Consider the following 23,781-nt stretch of genomic DNA (forward strand, 5'->3'; position numbering starts at 1 on the left):
TCCTGCTGTGTTCAACTCTTTATTGACTGTGGAAATTCTATTTTAAATGGAAAAGCACTACTGTGTTGAAAATGTACAGTATTCTTCATGGGCCACCTCTTGCTAAACATGGAATCGAAGTGTGATCTTTTCCCTCATGCAATTCCATGTGCAAATAAGTACATTTTCATGCCCTTTTATGTGTTATGTCATAAATGACAGCAACGTTACATGTCTGACGTTTGTGCAAAGGTCTTTGTGTATTTTGTGTATGTTTGTTTATTGTGTATTGTTAATGATTTGCCTTTAAAATGTTTCCCCTTTCGTTCTGCCCTTGTGTCTTCACAGTCATTGTATACAGCAGATTCTAGAAAGTGTAAATCATTGTCATCTTAATGGCATAGTTCACAGAGACCTTAAGGTCAGTATCTGGTACTAGTAAGTTGCTTAATGCTGCACCTAGGATTGAAATGGCTGAAGCGTATCTTTTTGTTTTTTGCCTGTTCTCACGTGCCCTTTATTGAAAAGTTGAATAAAGTTATGTGCATGATGTCTGCAGGCTCCATATTTATCATGGCCTGTAGGTTAATAAGCCAGGCGGTACTGTGAATGTATAGTATGTGTTTACTCTGCATGACATAAAAGGGTGTGGCCATGATTCCTTATGCAGCCTGCAGACTTCACCTCCCACTTCTGCCCTCAGACCTTGGGTTATATTTGTACAACAACTTAGTTACATAGTTATTTGGGTTGAAAAAAGACATTCGTCCATCGAGTTTAACCAGAACTGGTCATTTGCTTTTCTGCTGGTTAATTTCTCTATATAAAATTGTCATTCTGAAGTGAATAACAAACTTCAATTCCACCTGCGATAAATACTATTCCTTTTGTAGCCATGGCCTGCTTGAGTCTAATACTTTGCAGACTGTAAATATATTTTGCCGGAAAATGATATATAATTTAAGCATGACACAGCTGGCAACACTGCCAGTTGTTTTATTGTTGTACTTTTAAACCCAGTCTTCCTGTCGGTGTACAGACAGTGGGTGTAAGCTTGGAACTAACACACACCCCCTGGTGTTTGCATGCAGTCATTGCATTCAGCAGATCTTGGAAGCTGTGCTACACTGCCATCAGATGGGCGTAGTCCATCGAGACCTCAAGGTAAGTGATGCCTTTACAACAATTTCTTATGATGGAATGGCAATGCTTGTGTGCTGTTCAGTTCTGTATTGCTAGTTTAGTCTGTACCATAATGCTGGCTTTTTCATCTCTGCTAATTACAAGCAAACATCAGCTGCTTTGTGACATTTTCTGATGCTGATTAAATAATTCATATATGAAAAAAACTGTGTTCCTGATACTCTTGTGATTCAGAGGGGGGCTTACAGTGCAATTTAATTGTCAAAAATAAATATTGCTTCTTACAGGCACGAAAACTGAATAAACTACATTAAACAAAATTACAGATGCTTCCTTTACCCTAATTTGGAATGTAATGAGGATGATGCCCAGCGTAGTGCTGCACACTTAATCCTCAGACTTATGATGTGTGACTGGTAATGTTTGCAGAATGTTTTGCTTAGTAACATAATGCAGCACTGATAAAGCAGCTGGAAGAGAGTGATAAAGTGCTTTAAAGAGTGTTGTGAATGCTTTGGCTTGACATGCAGACTTATATATAAATGCTTAGCTTGTATTACAGCTATGATTATAATTAGTGAAATACATTTCATTTTGTATGTCAGTGATCCTAATGTTTACCCATCTCCCATCCTAGCCTGTTGGGCACTATTACCTAGCCCTATACCTGGTGCATTATGTCCAATTTAGGAGAATATCCCAGATAAATCATCATGTGATCATTCAGGAGTCCTTGTACATTTCTGGATATTAACGATCTTTAAGCCTCATAAATTTATTGTAATAGTTAATACAAATTTTTTTTTTTTTTAACCAAGAAAATGTTTATTTGAGAAAAGGAAAATACTGCTGATATTACCAAATCATATAAAAAAAATATCTCAGAGACAAGATGCACAGTATATACCGTAAAATCCATAAAAGCATGGAGTAGGAACATTGAGGGCACATTGCGGAAACTGATGTGGCAGGACACATTCGTCAAGAAGTAGTAGTGGCTGGATAGTGTACTGGTTAAGGGCACCGCCTTTGACATGGGAGACCGGGGTTCCAATCCTGGCTAGGTTCAGTACCTATTCAGTAAGAAGTCCAAGGCAAGACTTCCTAACACTGCAGGGTGGCCTCTTGAGCGCTTTGAATCCAATAGGAGAAAAGCGCTATACAAATGTTGTGATTATTATGTAAATAATAAAAAAGAAGGGAGAACATCCAACAGTCATCCATTTAGTTAAAAGGATGCAGGACCATATACAATGAGCAGGGAATAAAAGGGCGATAAGAGCAATCAGATGTCTTATATATAATGAAAGGTATTACCACTGTTTGGGTCATTATACTGAGTGTCTATCTTTTAATCCGCATATAGGTGGCCGCTAATGATTCAATCTTTTTCATCCAGTCTTACTATTTCTATGTAATATAAGGGACCGCCTATAGTATCCATTCAATATATTCACCCAGTTTACTCTTCTATTACATAGATTAGGTAAGTTTGGATGAAAAAGATTGGATCATTAGTGGCCAATTTATACTAGATCAGATTTCTATAGGAAAGCATATGGTCAACTCTTGCCATCCATCCCTGGCATGTAGGAGTTTCTGCAGATGACCACTTTAGTGCAATTTCCTGTTTGACATGAAATAAAGCTTGATATGTAAAAGTCTTGGTGTTTTTCATCAGTTATTAATCCTAGAATACAAAATACTTGGTCTAGTGTTACAGGACATCCCATGTTATCACAAAGAAAGAAATTGCACTATCTGCTTCCAAAACGCTGCGACTGGGGGTCACTCTCAGTGTAGGGGGTAAAAGGATGGGGTGTGAGCTGAGCATTTAGGATAATCTACAGAGGCATTTGGATCAAATGTAGAGATGCAGGAGGGTGTGAGATATGCCTGATGTACAATATATAACTGGGTAAGTCATCTTCTTAACACTTTAGGAGGCACCTCAGCAGTGATCGTAGTGATTTTCAGGCAGATTTCTCCTCAAATTTCATTGAATAACTGGTACTACATAGTACTAATCCAGGCAAATGATCATTATTATTAGTTTGCTCGAATAGTCTATTCGGATTTTAAAAAATATCCGGATTGTTATTCAAAGTTCGGATAGTGGAAAAAATTTGGATTATCTGGGTAGTTTGGATATCCGAAATCTTGCTGAGCACCACTGCATTTAACCATTGTAGCGGATTGCTGCAGTACAAACTGGAGGTAATGTGCATGCTATTCTACATTCTTGCTCTCTCCTGAGCCCCAATATGATTTCTGAAGTCAGAGTGGCTTCCTGGTATGGACGCCCAGCAACCCTTGTTCCTGTTTCTTCACAAATTTCACTCACTAGCTATAGCTGCAGACCTGCTCTGAATCTAAAGTCTCCCATGCACTGTGGTAAGGATTAGATAGTAAACTTATTTAAGAAATAATTAGTGGCCTAACTGTGTACGCTGGAAAGTGATGCAAAATATGGCAGTGCTATATAATAATATATTATAAAACTTAGAGACAGCACTACCAGTAATTAGTAGATATTTCTTGGTTGCATAAAATAATGCATTTCAAAGCCTTGACTATCTTCATCAGGTATAGTAGGAGCTGTATCAGTAGCATGTGAATGCTGTTTTTCCTCCTCTGTGAGGTCTCCAGATTGCTGTTTTGTACTTGTAGGCCTAGTGCACACCGGAGCGTTTCCGCTGCGGTTTGCGATCTGCTTGCGGGTGCGGATCTGCTTGGGTAATGTATTTCAATGGGCTGGTGCACACCAGAGCGGGAGGCGTTTTGCAGAAACGCATACTCCCGGGCTGCTGCAGATTTTGGATTGCGGATGCGTTTCTGCCTCAATGTTAAGTATAGGAAAACCGCAAACCGCTCTGAAAAACGGCACTTCAGAGCGGTTTGCCAGGCGTTTTTTGTTACAGTAGCTGTTCAGTAACAGCTTTACTGTAACAATACATGAAATCTACTACACCAAAACCGCTAGACAAAACCGCAAAACGCTAGCTGAAACGCTGCAGAAAAAGAAGAAAAAGCGTTTCAAAATCTGCTAGCATTTTGCGGATCTGCTAGCGGGTTTTGGTGTGCACCAGGCCGTAGTCTGGATTTTTTTCTCCAAGTAGTCCTGACTTTTTCCTAAAAGTATTCGCTGCAGCTGCGGCACCCTACTACAACTGAATGGCAGTTATTTCACCAACCATTTAGCAATCCTCTGATCTGATATGACACAGGCAAGAGTTGCTAACATTTGTCTTCTCATAGCAGCCAATATATAAAAGAATGTAGTACGTATCTGCTGTATCCCTCAGGGCCCTTTTCCACCTGCAGTCGCTAGCGTTCACGCTGAACGCTAGCGATTGCTGAATCGCAAAACCGGCGATTCCCCGACGTTTTGCGGCCACGATTTTGCTATGCTATGCACTGCATAGCAAAATCGCGGCAAATATCGCTCCGCCTCGCATTCGGGTAAAAAACGAATCGCGGTAGTGGAAATGACCTACCGCGATTCCTATGTTAAAAAGCAAACCGTAGCGATTGTAAAATTGCTAGCGGTTTGCGACTTTGCGATTCAGCCAGCGCAAACGCGCTGGTGGAAAAGGGCCCTGAGTCTCCAGTTCTCTAAACACAGTCATAACATAATATTATTATATGTACAACTCCCCTGTAGTCTTTTATTTGCCCCATCCATTAAGCTAATAGATTTTAAAAGATGTTTAAAGTTTTAGTGAAGTATAATGTAGCGTGAAAGAGATTAAAAATGTGTAGTTTGTTCTATTATGGAGAGATAACGAGTATTTGTTTCACAGAAGTGTTCCTCATACAGCAAATACGTTTCCTGAGAGTAAAAATAGAATACCAACTCATACTAAAATAGCCGTGTGGAGAGGAAAAAAAGGAGAGAGAACATTTTCTCTGCTCATTGAGCTTAGATGGCCCCTGGATTTATGCCTCATTTTAGATACTGCTTGAATTAATTGACTCACTCTTCTGTTGCGAGAATTCACATACCTTGTTTTAAAAAATGCAGTTTGTATTAGTCTCTAAATCCATCTACTCAAAGCCCCCGGTCAATTAGTAAGACAGCAAATTGCTCATTTCCATTCAGTTCTAATTATCTCCATCAGAGGTTAAATGCAGTAAACACAGTACCGAGTTAATGCATTTCTGACTTTCGCAGATGTGGAAATATTGATAGGATAATCGACAACTATTTAGCACAACTGAATGCCACGTTTTGGCATGCAACTGCAGATTATCTTATGTTCACAGTGCAGGCACTGTACCACCAATAAACAGTGTTGTTTGAAAGCAAAAACCTAACAAAACATTTTTTAATTATGGACTGGATAGGTAGGTTTTTGTTGCTGTCTGTGTTCCATTGTTACTAATTCTCCTTATTTACTGGCTCTGTGAGCGCTGACTGGGCTGGCTACTACTTTGACAAAAAGCAAATAACCGCAATAAAATCCCAGCTGATTCTAAATATTCCTCCCTCTGCAGTTCTTTGTTATCATTGTTTGCTTGTCTCAGACATTTATCCTACTTTAAGTCCCTGTGGTCACTTATTACTATATTTAAAGGCGGAGAAAACTTCCCCTGTCAGGGACACAGGCTGCAGAAAACCCAGATTGTGCGTCTTGCTTCCCTATGGCTTTCAAAATAAGATGTACTGTTTTCTTTGCTGTAGTTTGCTAAAGCAAGTCTGAACTTAAGGTAGCCATACACTGGTCGATTTGCCATCAGATTCGACCAACAGATAGATCACTCTCTGATCGAATCTGATCAGAGAGGGATCGTATGGCTACCTTTACTGCAAACAGATTGTGAACCGATTTCAGCCTGAAACCGTTCACAATCTGTTGTGGTGGTGGTGCTGCTGCCGCTCCCCCCGCCCGCATGCCCGCATACATTACCTGCTCCGCCGGCGCGACTCCAGTCCCCAGGTCTCCGCTGTCTTCTCCGCTCTGGTCTCCAGGTCCGGCATGCTTTACTTCTTCCTGCCCGGCAGGAAGTTTAAATAGTAGAGCGCCCTCTACTGTTTTAACTTCCTGCCGGGCAGGAGAAACTGAAGCATGCCGGAGACCAGAGCGGAAAAGAAGCAGCATTGACAGCGGGGGCAGTCGCGCCGGCGGAGCAGGTAATGTATTGCCTCTCTATTGCGTTGGTCGTCGGGCACTCGAACGCCGCTAGCGGGTGATCGACTGTAATTTTCCGCACGGAGCGATCGACGGGATCAGACGAAATGGATCGAAATTCACCGTGTAGCGGGAACGATTGGCAGCAGATTCGATCCCAGTGATCGAATCTGCTGTCGAAACGGCGGCAAATCGGGCCAGTGTATGGCCAGCTATATTGGATGAAATAGACACAGACTACATGCATCTTACTTTTATCCATTGGGATAGTTTGCCAAAATGATCACCAGTTCAGCCCTTTCAGGTAGGCCTCATTCACATCATGACATGCTTCCGTGCATATTTGGAAGCGTGTATGATGTGCGACACGCAAGAACGTCAGAAGGGTATAGACAGCCTTTCTGCCGTTCACATCATACGCGCTGAGCAGCAGTACGATGCGATATGATGCGCTTGCATACTGCTGCATGCGTTCTGCCTGCAAGCGCAGCACTGACCCATTCACTGGAATGGAATGCCCAGTGTGTAGTGGCGCAGATGGCGTGCGATTGTACGCATTGCGTTCCGATCGCACAGCCATCTGCGCATCATGATGTGAACGTTGCCGTACCAGCTAAGCAGGGGATTTCAGCATTCCTGAACCCCTGCTTGTATAGCTGACATCAGAGAGAGGCGTTTCTGCAGCCTCACAACCCAGAAGTGTAGGCGGGGAGGGATAGCCACTAAGGCACCATAGAGGTAATTTTAGTTTTTCCTCAGAAACCAAAAATCCCTCAATGCCTGTTCTACACATTGAAAGGATTTTAGTGAACATTATTTCCAGTTCTTAACTTGCTTTTATGTGCAGATGCAAACATTTGCTATTAAAGCGGGTTTCTAGAGTAAGATATCAATGTGAGTCTGAGCCTGCTGTAATCACTTAATCAAGCTCAGGTTTGTGAAAAGTGAAACAAGCCTTCCTACCAGTGATTATTCATGCAGGGAGATGGGATGGGAATTCATTCGAAGTCTTCCACCATAACATGCAGCAAATAGTGTGCTGTTGCCATGGTTGCATAAAGTCTCACACATACCTCCTCATAATTTTAGTTAATAATATCAAATTATAAAATGGCTTTTGTACCACTAATATTTATAGCAGTTTTTCAAAAGTTGAGTTATACTTACATTTTCAAGTGCAGCGTATGTATTATCCGCAGCAGATTTTATTTTTACACAGATAAAAGCCTATAGAAGAACACTACATCTTAAGGTGCCCATTAATAGTACATTTTTTTCATCAGATGTAATTTTTCGATGCACTTTTTACAATCATAAGTAATCAGAAGGTAATTTTCGATTGTTCCTATAATAGGCTCAGTTAGGGTCTTATCTCTCTTCAGATACGATCGTAAAATCCAACCTTCTGATCGATTACATTTTGTGTTCTAAACGACCATAGCATCATTTAACTTCGCCACAATCTGCTCAGTTGTCAGTACAATTTGATCATAAAAAGTGCGTCGAGAAAGATCGCATCTGATGAAAGAATGGTACCGTTAGTGTGCACCTTTAGACAGAAAAACATTGTTCCTGCCCTCATACAATAGTGGTGCTGAGGAATAGTCTATTTCAGCTTTTTTCTAAAGACCCATATTTAAAATAAAACGTTAATTCAATACAAAAAAGTGCCTTCGAATGTCTACTAGGTTTACGCGTGGTGCTTCACAGATTCCTTATGTCAGTTGCCTTGTTTGCTGTTGACATCGCTGTGTTTGTCATTGTAATGAAAGACCTTCTAGTGAAATGAATGATGCCAGCGTATAGTGAATGGAGGATATTCAGTGTAGAAACTCAGTTCACAATAAGGCTTCATACGTAAGTTATCATGAACATACAGGAATAAAGTCTGAAGGAGGCTTAATGCTTACTGTTTTTATTTTAGGTTAGCCAATAAATGATATCACCCTGATTCAAAACTTCTGGACAACTGTAGGGAGAAGAATTTGCCATATTTATTTCCTTTTAAATAATACCAGATCTCTGGCAGCCCTACTGATCTATTTGGCTACAGTAATGTCTGAACACCAGTAACCATCATACAGCAACTTGTCAGATTTGACAATGTCAGAAATATCTGCTAAATTCTTATTTAAGGTCGATGACTACAAGTATAAGAGGCAAAGGATCAGCAGGATGGCCGGGCAACTGGTATTGCTTAAAATGACATCAATATGGCAGCCTCTATATCTCTCTCACTTCAGTTGACCTTTAAGTAGTTAGCGCTCTTTCACACTAGGAACTGATCCGAGCGTTTTGACGGATCGGTCCTAGTTTGCGTTTAGAAAGGAAACCTGAAAGTCTATTTGACTTTCATGTTAACGTTCACATTAGACGAAGCGTTCCAGAGCGTTATGTTACAACGCATCTAGGAGCTTTGTAACGTCCAGCCAGCGGCGCTTTCCCATCAAGTAAATTAGAGCTACCGCCACTCCACTGCAATTTCCCGACGTCACGCCACAGGACATCAGCGCGTGCAGGAAATCGGCTCCTGCACGCGTTCTGTAATGTGAAAGAGCCCTTATTATTCATCCAAATAAAGTAGGAGCAAAACCACAATCATGCTATCTAAAACAATAGTGTAATGTGTATGCTATTCAGCAGTGGCGTTCCTACTGTAGTGCGCAGGGGGGCGTGGCGCACCGGGTAACAGACAGCCAGGGGGTGTCGCCACGACCCCCCACAGCAGCAGAGCAGGAGGGGAAGCAGCGCTAGAAGGAGGAGCAGTGGGGAGGGGGGAAATATCCCCCCCCCATCACCTGGGACCCCTCCTTCTGCCTCTCTCCCCTCCATTTAGCGGTGGCAAGTGTGGGCTCGGCAGCAGGGAGACATGCGGAGAATTACTCACTACTTCTGCGTTCCAAGCGCTGGCAGCGTCATGTCGTCACAGATCTCCGCCTTCAAAGCCGGCCACTGTGCTTCCTGATAAGCGGAAGCACAGTCGGCGGCATTGAAGGCGGAGATCTGTGATGACATGACGCTGCCATCGCTTGGAACGCGGAAGTGGTGAGTAATTCTCCGCATGTCTCCCCGCCGCCGAGCCCACACTTGCCACCGCTAAATGGAGGGGGAGAGAGGCAGAAGGAGGGGTCCCAGGTGAGGGAGGGGGGGGGATATTTCCCCCCTCCCCACTGCTGCCCCCATTGCCCCTCCTTCTAGCGCTGCTTCCCCCCTCCTGGGACATCTATACTGGGGGCAACTGTACTAGCTATACTGGGAGCAACTAAACTAGCTATACTGGGGCAACTATACTGGGGGCAACTATACTAGCTATACTGGGGGCAACTATACTAGCTATACTGGCGGCAACTAAACTACCTACACTGGGGGCAACTAAACTACCTACGCTGGGGGCAACTGAACTAGCTATACTGGGGGCAGCTATACTAGCTATACTGGGGGCAACTAAACTAGCTATACTGGGGCAACTAAACTTGCTATACTGGGGGGCAGCTATACTGGGGGCAACTATACCAGCTATACTGGAGGCAACTATACTAGCTATACTGGGGGCAACTATACTGGGGCAACTATACTGGGGGCAACTATACTAACTTCATTTGGGGCAACTAGCTTCACTGGGGGCAGCTATACTGGGGGAAACTACTAGCTATACTGGAGCAACTATACTAGCTAATACTTTAAATTACAGTTAGCTCCGCCCTCATCCGGTCACGACCACGCCCATTTTTGCCGCAAAGCACGCCGCAGGTTGTGGCCATGCCCATTTTTTTAGGGGGGGTGTCTTTTAATACCCAGCACCGGGTGCCAAATGCCCTAGGTACGCCACTGCTATTCAGGAACTCTATGCTAGTGTGGACCAGACCTAAATGATAATCAATTTGTAGTACAGGCAAAATTGTGACATGTAAAACAGGAAACAGAAGGGACACTTGACTGCAGAGCATTGCATATGATTAGTTGCATTGTCTCTAGTTGACTGGTTGTGATCATGTGTCACTTTTCCCTCCTGTTTTATACTTCCTGATTTTGCCCACAGAAATAAAGTTGCAGAAATTGATCTACTATTCCCTATTACTGTCTGAAGTGTGTTATTTTGTTGCTTTACTTTTACAGTACAGTAGGTTGTCTTTTTGTTTTAAAGCGTAAAGATTTGCATAACATGACAATGATCAACAGCAAACTTTACAGGGCTGGCTAAATATCAGTCAGTTCTATGTCCATTTTTTTTTAAACATCCTGAAAAATTAGCAAAGCCTTTAAAAACACTAAAATAGAAAGTTAAGGAAATAATACTGTGGTAAGTAATCAAAGTAATGAAGGGTATGAACAGAAGTGTAAGCAAAGGTGAATAACCACATTTGAAGAGGGGAGCTTAATGTGTTATAGATGGGAGCTATTCAAAGTTGGGGGAAAAATGTGAAAGAGAAAGTCATTAGTTGGTTATTGGAAGAGCAGAATGGGCAGATAAGGATGTATTCATGCTTAAAGGATAACTGTAGCGAGAGGTATATGGAGGCTGCCATATTTATTTTCTTTTAAACAATACCAGTTGCCTGGCAGCCCTGCTGGTCTGTTTGGCTTCAGTAGTGTCTAAATAGTACTAGAAACAAGCATGCAGCTAATCTAGTCAGATCTGACAATAATGTCAGAAACACCTGATCTGCTGCATGCTTGTTCAGGGTCTATGGCTAAATATATTAGAGGCAGTGGATCAGCAAGACAGCCAGGCAACTGGTATTGCTTAAAATAAATATGGCTGCTTCCGTTGTCCTTGTTACAATTGTTCTTTAACCTCCTGGGCGATAATCCCGAGCTGAGCTCGGGGTATGTCGCGCAGGAGGAGTTCTCAGGCCCTGGTGGGTCGATTTGCATATTTTTTTTTTATGTTACACGCAGCTAGCACTTTGCTAGCTGCGTATAACTTCCGATCGCCGCCGATCCGCCGCCGTGCCGCGCAGCCCCCCCCCTCCCCGACCCCTTGCGCAGCCTGGCCAATCAGTGCCAGGCAGTGCTGAGGGGTGGATCGGGACTCCCTCTGATGTCACGACGTCCATGACGTCGGTGACGTCATCCTGCCCGGTCGCCATGGCGACCGGGGAAGCCCAGCAGGAAATCCCGTTCTGAACGGGATTTCCTGCTTACTCTGATCGCCGAAGGCGATCGGAGTGGGTGGGGGGATGCCGCTGCGAAGCAGCTATCATGTAGCGAGCCCAGGGCTCGCTACATGATTTAAAAAATTAAAAAATTTTAAGAAAAAAAGTGCTGCGCCCCCTCCTGGGCGATCTAATTGTATCGCCCAGAGGGTTAAATGTAAGTGAAACAGGAGCAGTGAAGTTATTTGAAGGCAAATCAGCTTGAATTTGATTCTCGGGTGAACTGAAATCCAATGTAGAGATTTGCTGAGGAGAGCAACAAATGATAAATAGAGAGAAGGATAGGCGAGTCTACCTATGGCATTTATGGGGAACTGCAGAGGTGAGAGCCTTGTTAATGGAACACACGGCCGGCCTTTGACCTGAGCGACCAGAGCGGTCGCTCAGGGCGCCAGCTTCCAGGGGCGCTCCTGCCGTTCTGGCGAATATTGGCTGCGGGCTCTGGCAGGTCCATCTTTCATGGTAGCTCCGCCCAAGTTCGTACTCAGTGTTCGTCAATACTGAGCTGCTGATTAGCAGTAGAAGGACCAGTGCCCCGCCTACCCCTCCTCCTGCTTCCTCCCTTCTTGATGTCTCTTCAGCTGCGTGATGCGTGTCAGCGTTCAGCAGCTACTGTGGCGCAAAATTTGTACTAAGAGGAGTGAGGAGCAGTGGAGGGAGACGAGGACTGGGAGGTGTACCAGGAGGAGAGAGGAAGATCAGAGACGCAGGCAGACCCAGCCAGCAGCTGTACACGGAGGGGGAGATCGGAGACAGATAACAACTAGATACTAGCCTGCAAGCCGTACATGGAGGTGGGAGCAGAGACACAGCCAAACTGAGGGCCAGAGAGGGAGAAGGTGATATATTCTGGCTTCCTATTTCTGTCATTTGATCTCTAGTCTTGTGTCCATCTCTGTCTCTATCCTGTGTTCACCCTCTCTCCCTGTGCATCTCTCTGTGTGACTACTCTCCTGGCTTCCTACTGTGCCCACCTTCCTTGCATGCTGTGCTGTGCCCACCTTCTCATGCAGCCCCCCTGTGCCCACCTTCTCCATGCGTCCCCTGTGCCCACCTTCCATGCAGCCCCCCTGTGCCCACCTTCCATGCAGCCCCCCTGTGCCCACCTTCCATGCATCCCCCCTGTGCCCACCTTCCATGCAGCCCCCTGTGCCCACCTTCCATGCGTCCCCTGTGCCCACCTTCTCCATGCGTCCCCTGTGCCCACCTTCTCCATGCGTCCCCTGTGCCCACCTTCTCCATGCATCCCCTGTGCCCACCTTCCATGTATTCCCCCTGTGCCCACCTTCCATGTATTCCCCCTGTGCCCACCTTCCATGCGTCCCCCCTGTGCCCACCTTCCATGCGTCCCCCCTGTGCCCACCTTCCATGCGTCCCCCTGTGCCCACCTTCCATGCTTCCCCCCCGCCCCCGCCCACCTTCCATGCTCCCCCCCCCCCCCCCGTCCACCTTCTTTGCCTAAGTCTATGTGCATCCCTATAATGTCCTACCATATTATTATTATTATCATTCATTTATATAACACTGACATGATCTTCTGCAGCACTTTACAGAGTACATAGTCATGTCACTGACTTTCCTCTGAGGAGCTCACAGTCTAATCCTACCATAGTCATAGTCTAATGTCCTCCCATATTATTATGATGTATTTATATAGCACTGACATCTTCTGCAGCACTTTACAGAGTACATAGTCATGTCACGGACTGTCTTCAGAGGAGCCCACAGTCTAATCCTACCATTTTTTTTATTATAAATTTTATTTAGTGCTGATATCTTCGGCAGCACTGTACAGAGTACATAGTCTTGTCACTAACTCCCTCAGAGGAGCTCACAATCTAATCCCTACCATACTCCTACTATGTCTATGTATGTATCAGTGTAGTAGATGTATTCCTGTCTAGGGCCAATTTAGGGGAAAGCTAATTAAATTATCTGTATGTTTTTGGGATGCAGGAGGAATCCAGAGTGCCCAGAGGAAACCCACGCAGACAGGGGGGGGGCATACAAACTCCATGCATATGTTGGCCTGACTGGTATTTAAATCAGGGACTCAGCGCTGCAAGCCGAGAGTGCTAACCACTACGCGGCTGTGCTGTTCTAACATAGTCATAGCCCATTGTGCTACCATTTATCATTTATTTACACAGCACTGGCATCTTCTGCAGCACTTTACAGAGTACATAGTCATGTCACTGTCCTCAGAGGAGCTCACAATCTAATCCTACCATAGTCATAGCCTAATGTCCTACCATATTATTATTATTTATTTCTATAGCACTGACCTCTCCTGCAGCACTTTACATAGTACATAGTCATGTCACTGGCTGTCCTCAGTGAAACTCACAAGCTAATCCTACCATAGTCATAGTCTTGGATCTGCCTATATACACTAAAAGAGGATCTGCAAGCCTAGCCTATACATACACTAAAGGGGGGAATCTGCCTTTATATAATAAAGGGGGGATCTGCCTACGTATGTGTGCGCGCGTGAAGAGGATGAATGGGGGGGGGGGCACCAAAATAAGGTTTCGCTCAGGGCGCTGTGAAACCTAAGGCCGGCCCTGGTGGAACACTACACAAGAGGATAGTGCAGTTGTTAACCACTTCCCGACCGCCTAACGCACAGCGGCGGCCGGGAAGTGGAGCCCTGAAGGACCGGCTCACCCACAGAGGCGGCGGACCTTCTAAGGGCATGTGCGGAGCGATCGCGTCATCCGTGACGCGATCCTCCGCTGGCGCCTGTCACCGCTCGCCCGCCGCAACATCCCGCCGGCTATACGGAAGCGCCGGCGGGATGTTAACCCCGCGATCGCCGCATACAAAGTGTATAATACACTTTGTAATGTTTACAAAGTGTATTATACAGGCTGCCTCCTGCCCTGGTGGTCCCAGTGTCCGAGGGACCACCAGGGCAGGCTGCAGCCACCCTAGTCTGCACCCAAGCACACTGATTTCTCCCCCCCCCTACCCCAGATCGCCCACAGCACCCATCAGACCCCCCCCTGCCCACCCCCCAGACCCCTGTTTGCACCCAATCACCCCCCTAATCACCCATCAATCACTCCCTGTCACTATCTGTCAACGCTATTTTTTTTTATCCCCCCCCCTGCTCCCTGCCCCCTCCTGATCACCTCCCACCCCTCAGATTCTCCCCAGACCCCCCCCCCCCAGACCACCCCCCCTGTTTACTGTATGCATCTATCCCCCTGATCACCTGTCAATCACCCGTCAATCACCCGTCAATCACCCCCTGTCACTGCCACCCATCAATCAGCCCCTAACCTGCCCCTTGCGGGCAATCTGATCACCCACCCACACCAATAGATCGCCCACAGATCCGACATCAGATCACCTCCCAAATCCATTGTTTACATCTATTCTCTCCTCTAAACACCCACTAATTACCCATCAATCACCCATCAATCACCCCCTATCACCACCTGTCACTTTTACCTATCAGATCAGACCCTAATCTGCCCCTTGCGGGCACCCAATCACCCGCCCACACGCTCAGATTGCCCTCTGACCCCCCCTTATCAATTCACCAGTGCATTAATTACATCTGTTCTTCCCTGTAATAACCCACTGATCACCTGTCAATCACCTGCCAATCACCTATCACCCATCAATCACCCCCTGTCACCCCCTGTCACTGCCACCCATCAATCAGCCCCTAACCTGCCCCTTGCGGGCAATCTGATCACCCACCCACACCATTAGATCGCCCGCAAACCCGCCGTCAGATTACCTCCCAAATGTATCGTTTACATCTGTTATCTTCTCTAAACACCCACTAATTACCCATCAATCACCCCCTATCACCACCTGTCACTTTTACCTATCAGATCAGACCCTAATCTGCCCCTTGCGGGCACCCAATCACCCGCCCACACGCTCAGATTGCCCTCTGACCCCCCCTTATCAATTCACCAGTGCATTAATTACATCTGTTCTTCCCTGTAATAACCCACTGATCACCTGTCAATCACCTGCCAATCACTTATCACCCATCAATCACCCCCTGTCACCCCCTGTCACTGCCACCCAACAATCAGCCCCTAACCTGCCCCTTGCGGGCAATCTGATCACCCACCCACACCAATAGATCGCCCGCAGATCCGACATCAGATCACCACCCAAGCGCAGCGTTTACATCTATTCTCTCCTCTAAACACCCACTAATTACCCATCAATCACCCCCTATCACCACCTGTCACTGTTACCCAACAGATCAGACCCTAATCTGCCCCTTGCCGGCACCCAATCACCCGCCTACACGCTCAGATTGCCCTCAGACCCCCCCCTTATCAATTCGCCAGTGCAATATTTACATCTGTCCTTCCCTGTAATAACCCACTGATCACCTGTCAATCACCTGCCAATCACCTATCACCCATCAATCACCCCCTGTCACTGCCACCCATCAATCACCCCCTGTCACTGCCACACATCAATCACCCGCTGTCACTGCCACCCATCAATCAGCCCCTAACCTGCCCCTTGCGGGCAAACTGATCACCCACCCACACCAATAGATCGCCCGCAGATCCGACATCAGATCACCACCCAAGCGCAGTGTTTCCATCTATTCTCTACCCTAAACACCCACTAATTACCCATCAATCACCCCCTGTCACTGCTACCTATCAGATTAGACTTTTATCTGCCCCTAGGGCACTCAATCACCCGCCCACACCCTCAGAATGCCCTCAGACCCCAGCCCTGATCACCTCGCCAGTGCATTGCTTTCATCTATTCCCCCCTCTAATCACACCTTGAGACACCCATCAATCACCTCCTGTCACCCCCTAGCACACCTACCCATCAGATCAGGCCCCAATTTGCCCCGTGTGGGCTCCTGATCACTCGGCCAAACCCTCAGATCCCCCTCAGACCCCCTTCCGATCACCTCCCCAGTGCATTGATTGCATCTATTTTCCCCTCTAACCACCCCCTGAGACACCCATCAATAACCTCCTGTCACCCCCCTAGCACTCCTATCCATCAGATCAGGCCCAATACAACCTGTCATCTAAAAGGCCACCCTGCTTATGACCGGTTCCACAAAATTCGCCCCCTCATAGACCACCTGTCATCAAAATTTGCAGATGCTTATACCCCTGAACAGTCAAAATTTGCAGATGCTTATACCCCTGAACAGTCATTTTGAGACATTTGGTTTCCAGACTACTCACGGTTTTGGGCCTGTAAAATGCCAGGGCGGTATAGGAACCCCACAAGTGACCCCATTTTAGAAAAAAAAGACACCCCAAGGTATTCTGTTAAGTGTATGACGAGTTCATAGAAGATTTTATTTTTTGTCAAAAGTTAGCGGAAATTAATTTTTATTGGTTTTTTTTCACAAAGTGTCATTTTTCACTAACTTGTGACAAAAAATAAAATCTTCTATGAACTCGCCATACACCTAACGGAATACCTTGGGGTGTCTTCTTTCTAAAATGGGGTCACTTGTGGGGTTCCTATACTGCCCTGGCATTTTAGGGGCCCTAAACCGCGAGGAGTAGTCTAGAAAACAAATGCTTCAAAATGATCTGTGAATAGGACGTTGGGCCCCTTAGCGCACCTAGGCTGCAAAAAAGTGTCACACATGTGGTACCGCCGTACTCAGGAAAAGTAGTATAATGTGTTTTGGGGTGTATTTTTACACATACCCATGCTGGGTGGGAGAAATACCTCTGTAAATGGACAATTGTGTGTAAAAAAATCAAAAGATTGTCATTTACAGAGGTATTTCTCCCACCCAGCATGGGTTTGTGTAAAAATACACCCCAAAACGCATTATACTACTTCTCCTGAGTACGGCGGTACCACATGTGTGGCACTTTTTTACACCCTAAGTACGCTAAGGGGCCCAAAGTCCAATGAGTACCTTTAGGATTTCACAGGTCATTTTGCGACATTTGGTTTCAAGACTACTCCTCACGGTTTAGGGCCCCTAAAATGCCAGGGCAGTATAGGAACCCCACAAATGACCCCATTCTAGAAAGAAGACACCCAAAGGTATTCCGTACGGAGTATGGTGAGTTCATAGAAGATTTTATTTTTTGTCACAAGTTAGCGGAAAATGACACTTTCACACTGTGAAAAAAAACTATTAAAATCAATTTCCGCTAACTTGTGACAAAAAAATAAAAACTTCTATGAACTCACCATACTCCTAACGGAATACCTTGGGGTGTCTTCTTTCTAAAATGGGGTCATTAGTGGGGTTCCTATACTGCCCTGGCATTTTAGGGGCCCTAAACCGCGAGGAGTAGTCTTGAAACAAAAATGACCTGTGAAATCCTAAAGGTACTCATTGGACTTTGGGCCCCTTAGTGCAGTTAGGGTGCAAAAAAGTGCCACACATGTGGTATCGCCGTACTCGGGAGAAGTAGTATAATGTGTTTTGGGGTGTATTTTTACACATACCCATGCTGGGTGGGAGAAATACCTCTGTAAATGACAATCTTTTGATTTTTTTACACACAATTGTCCATTTACAGAGGTATTTCTCCCACCCAGCATGGGTATGTGTAAAAATACACCCCAAAACACATTGTACTACTTCTCCCGAGTATGGCGATACCACATGTGGCACTTTTTTGCACCCTAACTGCGCTAAAGGGCCCAAAGTCCAATGAGTACCTTTAGGATTTCACAGGTCATTTTGAGAAATTTCGTTTCAAGACTACTCCTCACGGTTTAGGGGCCCTAAAATGCCAGGGCAGTATAGGAACCCCACAAATGACCCCATTTTAGAAAGAAGACACCCCAAGGTATTCCGTTAGTAGTATGGCGAGTTCATACAAGATTTTATTTTTTGTCACAAGTTAGCGGAAATTGATTTTAATTGTGTTTTTTCACAAAGTGTCATTTTCCGCTAACTTTTGACAAAAAATAAAATCTTCTATGAACTCACCATACTCCTAACGGAATACCTTGGGGTGTCTTCTTTCTAAAATGGGGTCATTTGTGGGGTTCCTATACTGCCCTGGCATTTTAGGGGCCCTAAACCGTGAGGAGTAGTCTTGAAACGAAATTTCTCAAAATGACCTGTGAAATCCTAAAGGTACTCATTGGACTTTGGGCCCTTTAGCGCAGTTAGGTGCAAAAAAGTGCCACACATGTGGTATCGCCGTACTCAGGAGAAGTAGTATAATGTGTTTTGTGGTGTATTTTTACACATACCCATGCTGAGTGGGAGAAAGATCTCTGTAAATGGACAATTGTGTGTAAAAAAAATTAACAAATTGTCATTTACAGAGATATTTCTCCCACCCAGCATGGGTATGTGTAAAAATACACCCCAAAACACATTATACTACTTCTCCTGAGTACGGCAATACCACATGTGTGGCACTTTTTTGCAGCCTAACTGCGTTAAGGGGTCCAAAGTCCAATGAGCACCTTTAGGCTTTACAGGGGTGCTTACAATTTAGCACCCCCCAAAATGTCAGGACAGTAAACACACCCCACAAATGACCCCATTTTGGAAAGTAGACCCTTCAAGGTATTCAGAGAGGGGCATGGTGAGTCCGTGGCAGATTTCATTTTTTTTTTTGTCGCAAGTTAGAAGAAATGGAAACTTTTTTTTTTTTTTTTTTCTCACAAAGTGTCATTTTCCGCTTACTTGTGACAAAAAATAATATCTTCTATGAACTCACTATGCCTCTCAGTGAATACTTTGGGATGTCTTCTTTCCAAAATGGGGTCATTTGGGGGGTATTTATACTATCCTGGAATTCTAGCCCCTCATGAAACATGACAGGGGGTCAGAAAAGTCAGAGATGCTTGAAAATGGGAAAATTCACTTTTTGCACCATAGTTTGTAAACGCTATAACTTTTACCCAAACCAATAAATATACACTGAATGGGTTTTTTTTTTATCAAAAACATGTTTGTCCACATTTTTCGCGCTGCATGTATACAGAAATTTTACTTTATTTGAAAAATGTCAGCACAGAAAGTTAAAAAAAATCATTTTTTTGCCAAAATTCATGTCTTTTTTGATGAATATAATAAAAAGTAAAAATCGCAGGAGCAATCAAATAGCACCAAAAGAAAGCTTTATTAGTGACAAGAAAAGGAGCCAAAATTCATTTAGGTGGTAGGTTGTATGAGCGAGCAATAAACCGTGAAAGCTGCAGTGGTCTGAATGGAAAAAAAGTGGCCGGTCCTTAAGGGGTAGAAAGCCCTAGGTCCTCAAGTGGTTAAGATGCAAGGTGGGAATATAAACTTAAAGATTTTGGTGCTCTCTAGGGATGTATAAGGGTGTGTTTTTTTCAAACTGCTTTATTCCTTAAGTAGTGGAGTAGTTTATATCTAGTAAATCACATGGTGAAGATAATGAATTTGGTAAATCAAGGTACCGTTTAATGATCCTGTAGAGGTCATCCTATTCTTCTCAAACTCCAAACCTTTGCAGGAATTTACAGTTTCAGATTTATCAACATGCAAGGATGCTTTGTTTCTAATTAGAATATGTTTCTCTTCTTCTCTCCATAAAATAAAGCCAGAAAATTTGCTCTTAGCTAGCAAATCAAAAGGTGCAGCGGTGAAACTTGCAGATTTTGGCCTAGCTATAGAAGTTCAAGGAGACCAGCAAGCATGGTTCGGTAAGAAATTAGACTGAAGCCTTACTCATATGATTACCGTCAATATTTTTGTCTGCTGAGTTTCTCACAGCTAAACTGCAGGGTAATGATACCACAAATTTGGGTATGAGAAGAAGGCATGCTTATGTGGTCATTCTTATGAAACATTCATGCGTTGTAACATGACTCACCCTGCCCACAGCGACATATGATATTTTGAAAGGGAAAGCGGTATATAGATTGTGACCACATTCTTTTACTAAAGAACTGCTTGTTCAGCCAATCGATTATTCACTTTACACAGATGAGCATTCTTGCTGTAATATGGACTCTGCTGTAAAATCACTACTGACACCTTACCTGACGGACTGAGTTCATATATAAATAATATGCCAATCTGCTATTATTTTTAACAATGTGTCAATTTTATTTATTGATTAATTTATTTTTTTATAACCAGTGAAATGTAAAGTACTACAAAGCAAATGTAAAGCGAACATAGTGATCATTAGTAAATGGTAACATATAAACACTTATCACACGTAAATCATCAAATAAAAACAGCAGTGGAATTAGATTAAAAGCACTATATTTGTTGGAAATTTTTTAAGCAGGACTTAAAAAGGGCCTGAGAGCAGTACGATCTAAAATACAGTATATGATGAATATAGATTCCCCACCATTTAATCTCATACAACAAATAAAAGTTATCTCCTAGAGCTGGTATACTCGTACACAGATGTAAAAAGGATGTTATGTTATAGAAACATTATCCTCATGCATTTCATGACCTAGTTCCTCAAATGGAGGAAGGTAACTTGGGCACCGCCATAGACTGCAAAATTAATTGCAGCTTCACTGTGCCTGGAGTATAATTTTGAAATCGACATAGCATAAGCCCAAACTACCTTAAAGATGGGACAGGTAGGGTTAGGTGTAGGGCTCACAAGAGGGCTAGTTGTAGTAGTACCAAGGGACAGAATTGGTGTTTGGAGGCAGTAGAAGCAATACCGCCGGTATTCTACTAGCAGCTTTACTCTGCACTCAAATTTTCCAAGCCCTTTTTACATGTAAATCCTCAGAGGATATGTGGACCTTTAGAGTGATAGTACCCAGAAGTCACTGCAGATATTGCATTTACTCAAGAAGGGCATTTGGTGAGAGTGAAAATCCCCAAAAGTATTAAATCACTTTTGTACCAGCAGTCTTTGGCCCCTTAAGGACCAGAGACTGCTGGTACCAAAAACCGCAGCATACCAACGAATGGCCACACATAACCGCTGTCCCATCGCCGTAAGCCCTTCTCTCTGCCATCTCTATAATGGCAGAGTGTTGTCAGCCAGCCAGGAGCCCCTTTCATTGGCTCCTGACGGCGTGTATTGATGTGAGCCAATGTGATTGTCTCTCCGTGATCACACGGTCAGGATGCCAATGAAAGCGGCTCTTGACCTGCTTACAGAGCTCTGCCATCTTATAGACAGCAGAGCGAGCGAATTGCGAGGTGGAAAGAGCAGCGAGATAGGCGTAGTGGCAAGGATGCTTAATACCGAAGCAGTAGAATCTATGTCCAGTCAGAGCAGCAGCGCCATCTGCAGGACGTAGATTCATACTGCTTTAGTCTGGAAGCAGTTAAATACTAGTTACTGTGTAAAGTGCTGTGGAAAATGTCAGTACTTTATAAATACTAAATAATAATAACTGTTAGCTGTCCTAATCTGGTGTATTATGCTGCAATGAGGACTTCTAGCAGATTCAAATCCAATAAAGTATAGTCAAAAGACCCTCAGGGCCCTATGAGGTGAAGGCCTAAGTTTTAAGATGGACAGTTCATGAGACACATAGCTGGAGAGTAGGAAGATATTTAATGCTATTTACAAAGTAACTGTCCTACTTTACGGGTCTAAATTTGTGGGTGGGTGTCACTTGAGAGTTTTTTTATTCTGTTTGAATAATTGAATTCTTTATAATGGCATTACAGTGCCTTTCACATATTCATTTATGCTAGCTAGTGATTTATGCAGCTGTGTGATAATAACATAGCTGAATATTCCTTGCTAGCTGAGATAGGCAGTCCTCACAAACTCCCTATGCTCTGTTCCTCGCACACTGGTAATAAGCCAGAAGCATATTAGTCATTTTGTGTGCATATTTACAAATAGGCAGGCTCATTTGGCAGGCAGTGAAGGCCAGCACTTTACATTTGGTTGGAATTTGTACTGACTAATCCCCGCATTACTTTCGGAGTTACATTTTTATTTGGAATAGTTATATCAATTTATCACCATTCCCTGTACTCTTTAATGATGAATAGTATGATTTAAAACGGCAAAAAAACTATTATAGACCTATTAGTTTTGATTTGCTGTTTCAATAAGCATAAATGGCTAGTAGGACAGAGCAGAAGAAAGATGTTGTGTGCATTTTTGCTATTTTCATGCAGTGTAACCTGAACTAACAAATAAAAAATCAAAGTAAAGAAAAGCTGTTTTCTAGGTTTCAATTTCCTTTTCCTGCTGACAGTTTTTGAAAATGAACTGCTGTTCAGTTTGGGCGGGTCAGTTTTGTACTCCTAGATAACTGATGTCCAGAGACTCTCAATGCAGAAGCAGAACCATAGTATTATGGCGGGAGGGGGCAGGGATAAACTTTCAACTGTGTTACAAAAATGGAATCTACTGGAGCTTAAATGGGTTTGTTTTAAGACTCATAAGTAAGATTGCCTAGAAGACAGCCTTATCTTAACTTTGATTTTTTTAATGGTGAGCTCGGCTTAGCAAAGCTGACTAGCTACCTCTGTGGATTTCCACAAAACATGCACTGTTGGTAGTACTTGAGGACAGGGTTGGGAAGCCCTGTCATATAGTACCCAAGTGTGTTGGCCATGCCAAACATTAAAGGTAGCATTTATTTAATGTCCATAGTAGAAGTATTCTTCCAATACTCAGACTTCATTCTACTCACACACATGCACACACATTGGTACTTTACCTAAGAAATGTCTGTTCTTAAAGGGATGCTGTAGGGGGGGTCAGGGGAAAATGAGTTGAACTTACCCGGGGCTTCTAACGGTCCCCCGCAGACATCCTGTGTTGGCGCAGCCACTCACCGATGCTCCGGCCCCATCTCCGGTTCACTTCTGGAATTTCAGACTTTAAAGTCTGAAAACCACTTCGCCTGCGTTGCTGTGTCCTCGATCCCGCTGATGTCACCAAGAGCGGAAAGCGCAAGCCCAGTATGGTCTGTGTCTGCGCAGTACACTCCTGGTGACATCACCAGCGGGAGTGAGGACATGGCAACGCAGGCGCAGTGGTTTTCTGACTTTAAAGTCAGAAATTCCAGAAGTGAACTGGAGGTGGGGCCGGAGCATCGGTGAGTGGCTGCGCCAACACAGGATGTCTGCGGGGGACCATTAGAAGCCCCGGGTAAGTTCAACTCATTTCCCCCGACCTCCCTACAGTATCCCTTTAAGTGCCAAGAATTTGCAATCCTTGCCTGGTTTAAATTTGATTATGTAAGCTTTTTCTAAAAGTTTAGTGAATAAATGGTTGTTCACTTGCAAGAAAATGTTTTACTTTTAAAAGCAGAGTTAGTGCTAATGACTGTTGTAGTGCAACTGTTTAGTAACTAAATTTACAAAAACACTTGCTGCAGTCTGAAATGACTCAGGCGAAGCATGCAAAGCCTTCACTATTAAGGGGTGACCAACTTTAGTAAATTTAGTCCAGTTTTGCAGAATCACTTAGGTTTGTTGTTGATTGCCTGCCTGATGA

General features: G+C 44.2%; 1 protein-coding gene across 15 annotated transcripts in view; it reads left to right on the forward strand.

The window, feature by feature from the left end:
* The window catches only part of CAMK2D (calcium/calmodulin dependent protein kinase II delta), a 330,923-nt gene that overhangs the window by 226,095 nt on the left and 81,047 nt on the right, over positions 1-23,781 (forward strand). For 9 of the 15 annotated variants that reach the window (XM_068280781.1, XM_068280836.1, XM_068280817.1 and 6 more), the window contains exons 6-7: positions 328-400; positions 19,930-20,032. In XM_068280781.1, the coding sequence (XP_068136882.1) occupies positions 328-400; positions 19,930-20,032 (176 nt within the window). Of the gene's footprint in view, positions 1-327; positions 401-1,070; positions 1,144-19,929; positions 20,033-23,781 lie in introns of all 15 variants that reach the window. The other 6 variants (XM_068280791.1, XM_068280841.1, XM_068280878.1 and 3 more) reach the window with 1 other exon arrangement.

The sequence above is a fragment of the Hyperolius riggenbachi genome, chromosome 1 (genome assembly GCF_040937935.1).
Source record: "Hyperolius riggenbachi isolate aHypRig1 chromosome 1, aHypRig1.pri, whole genome shotgun sequence".
Lineage (NCBI taxonomy): Eukaryota > Metazoa > Chordata > Amphibia > Anura > Hyperoliidae > Hyperolius > Hyperolius riggenbachi.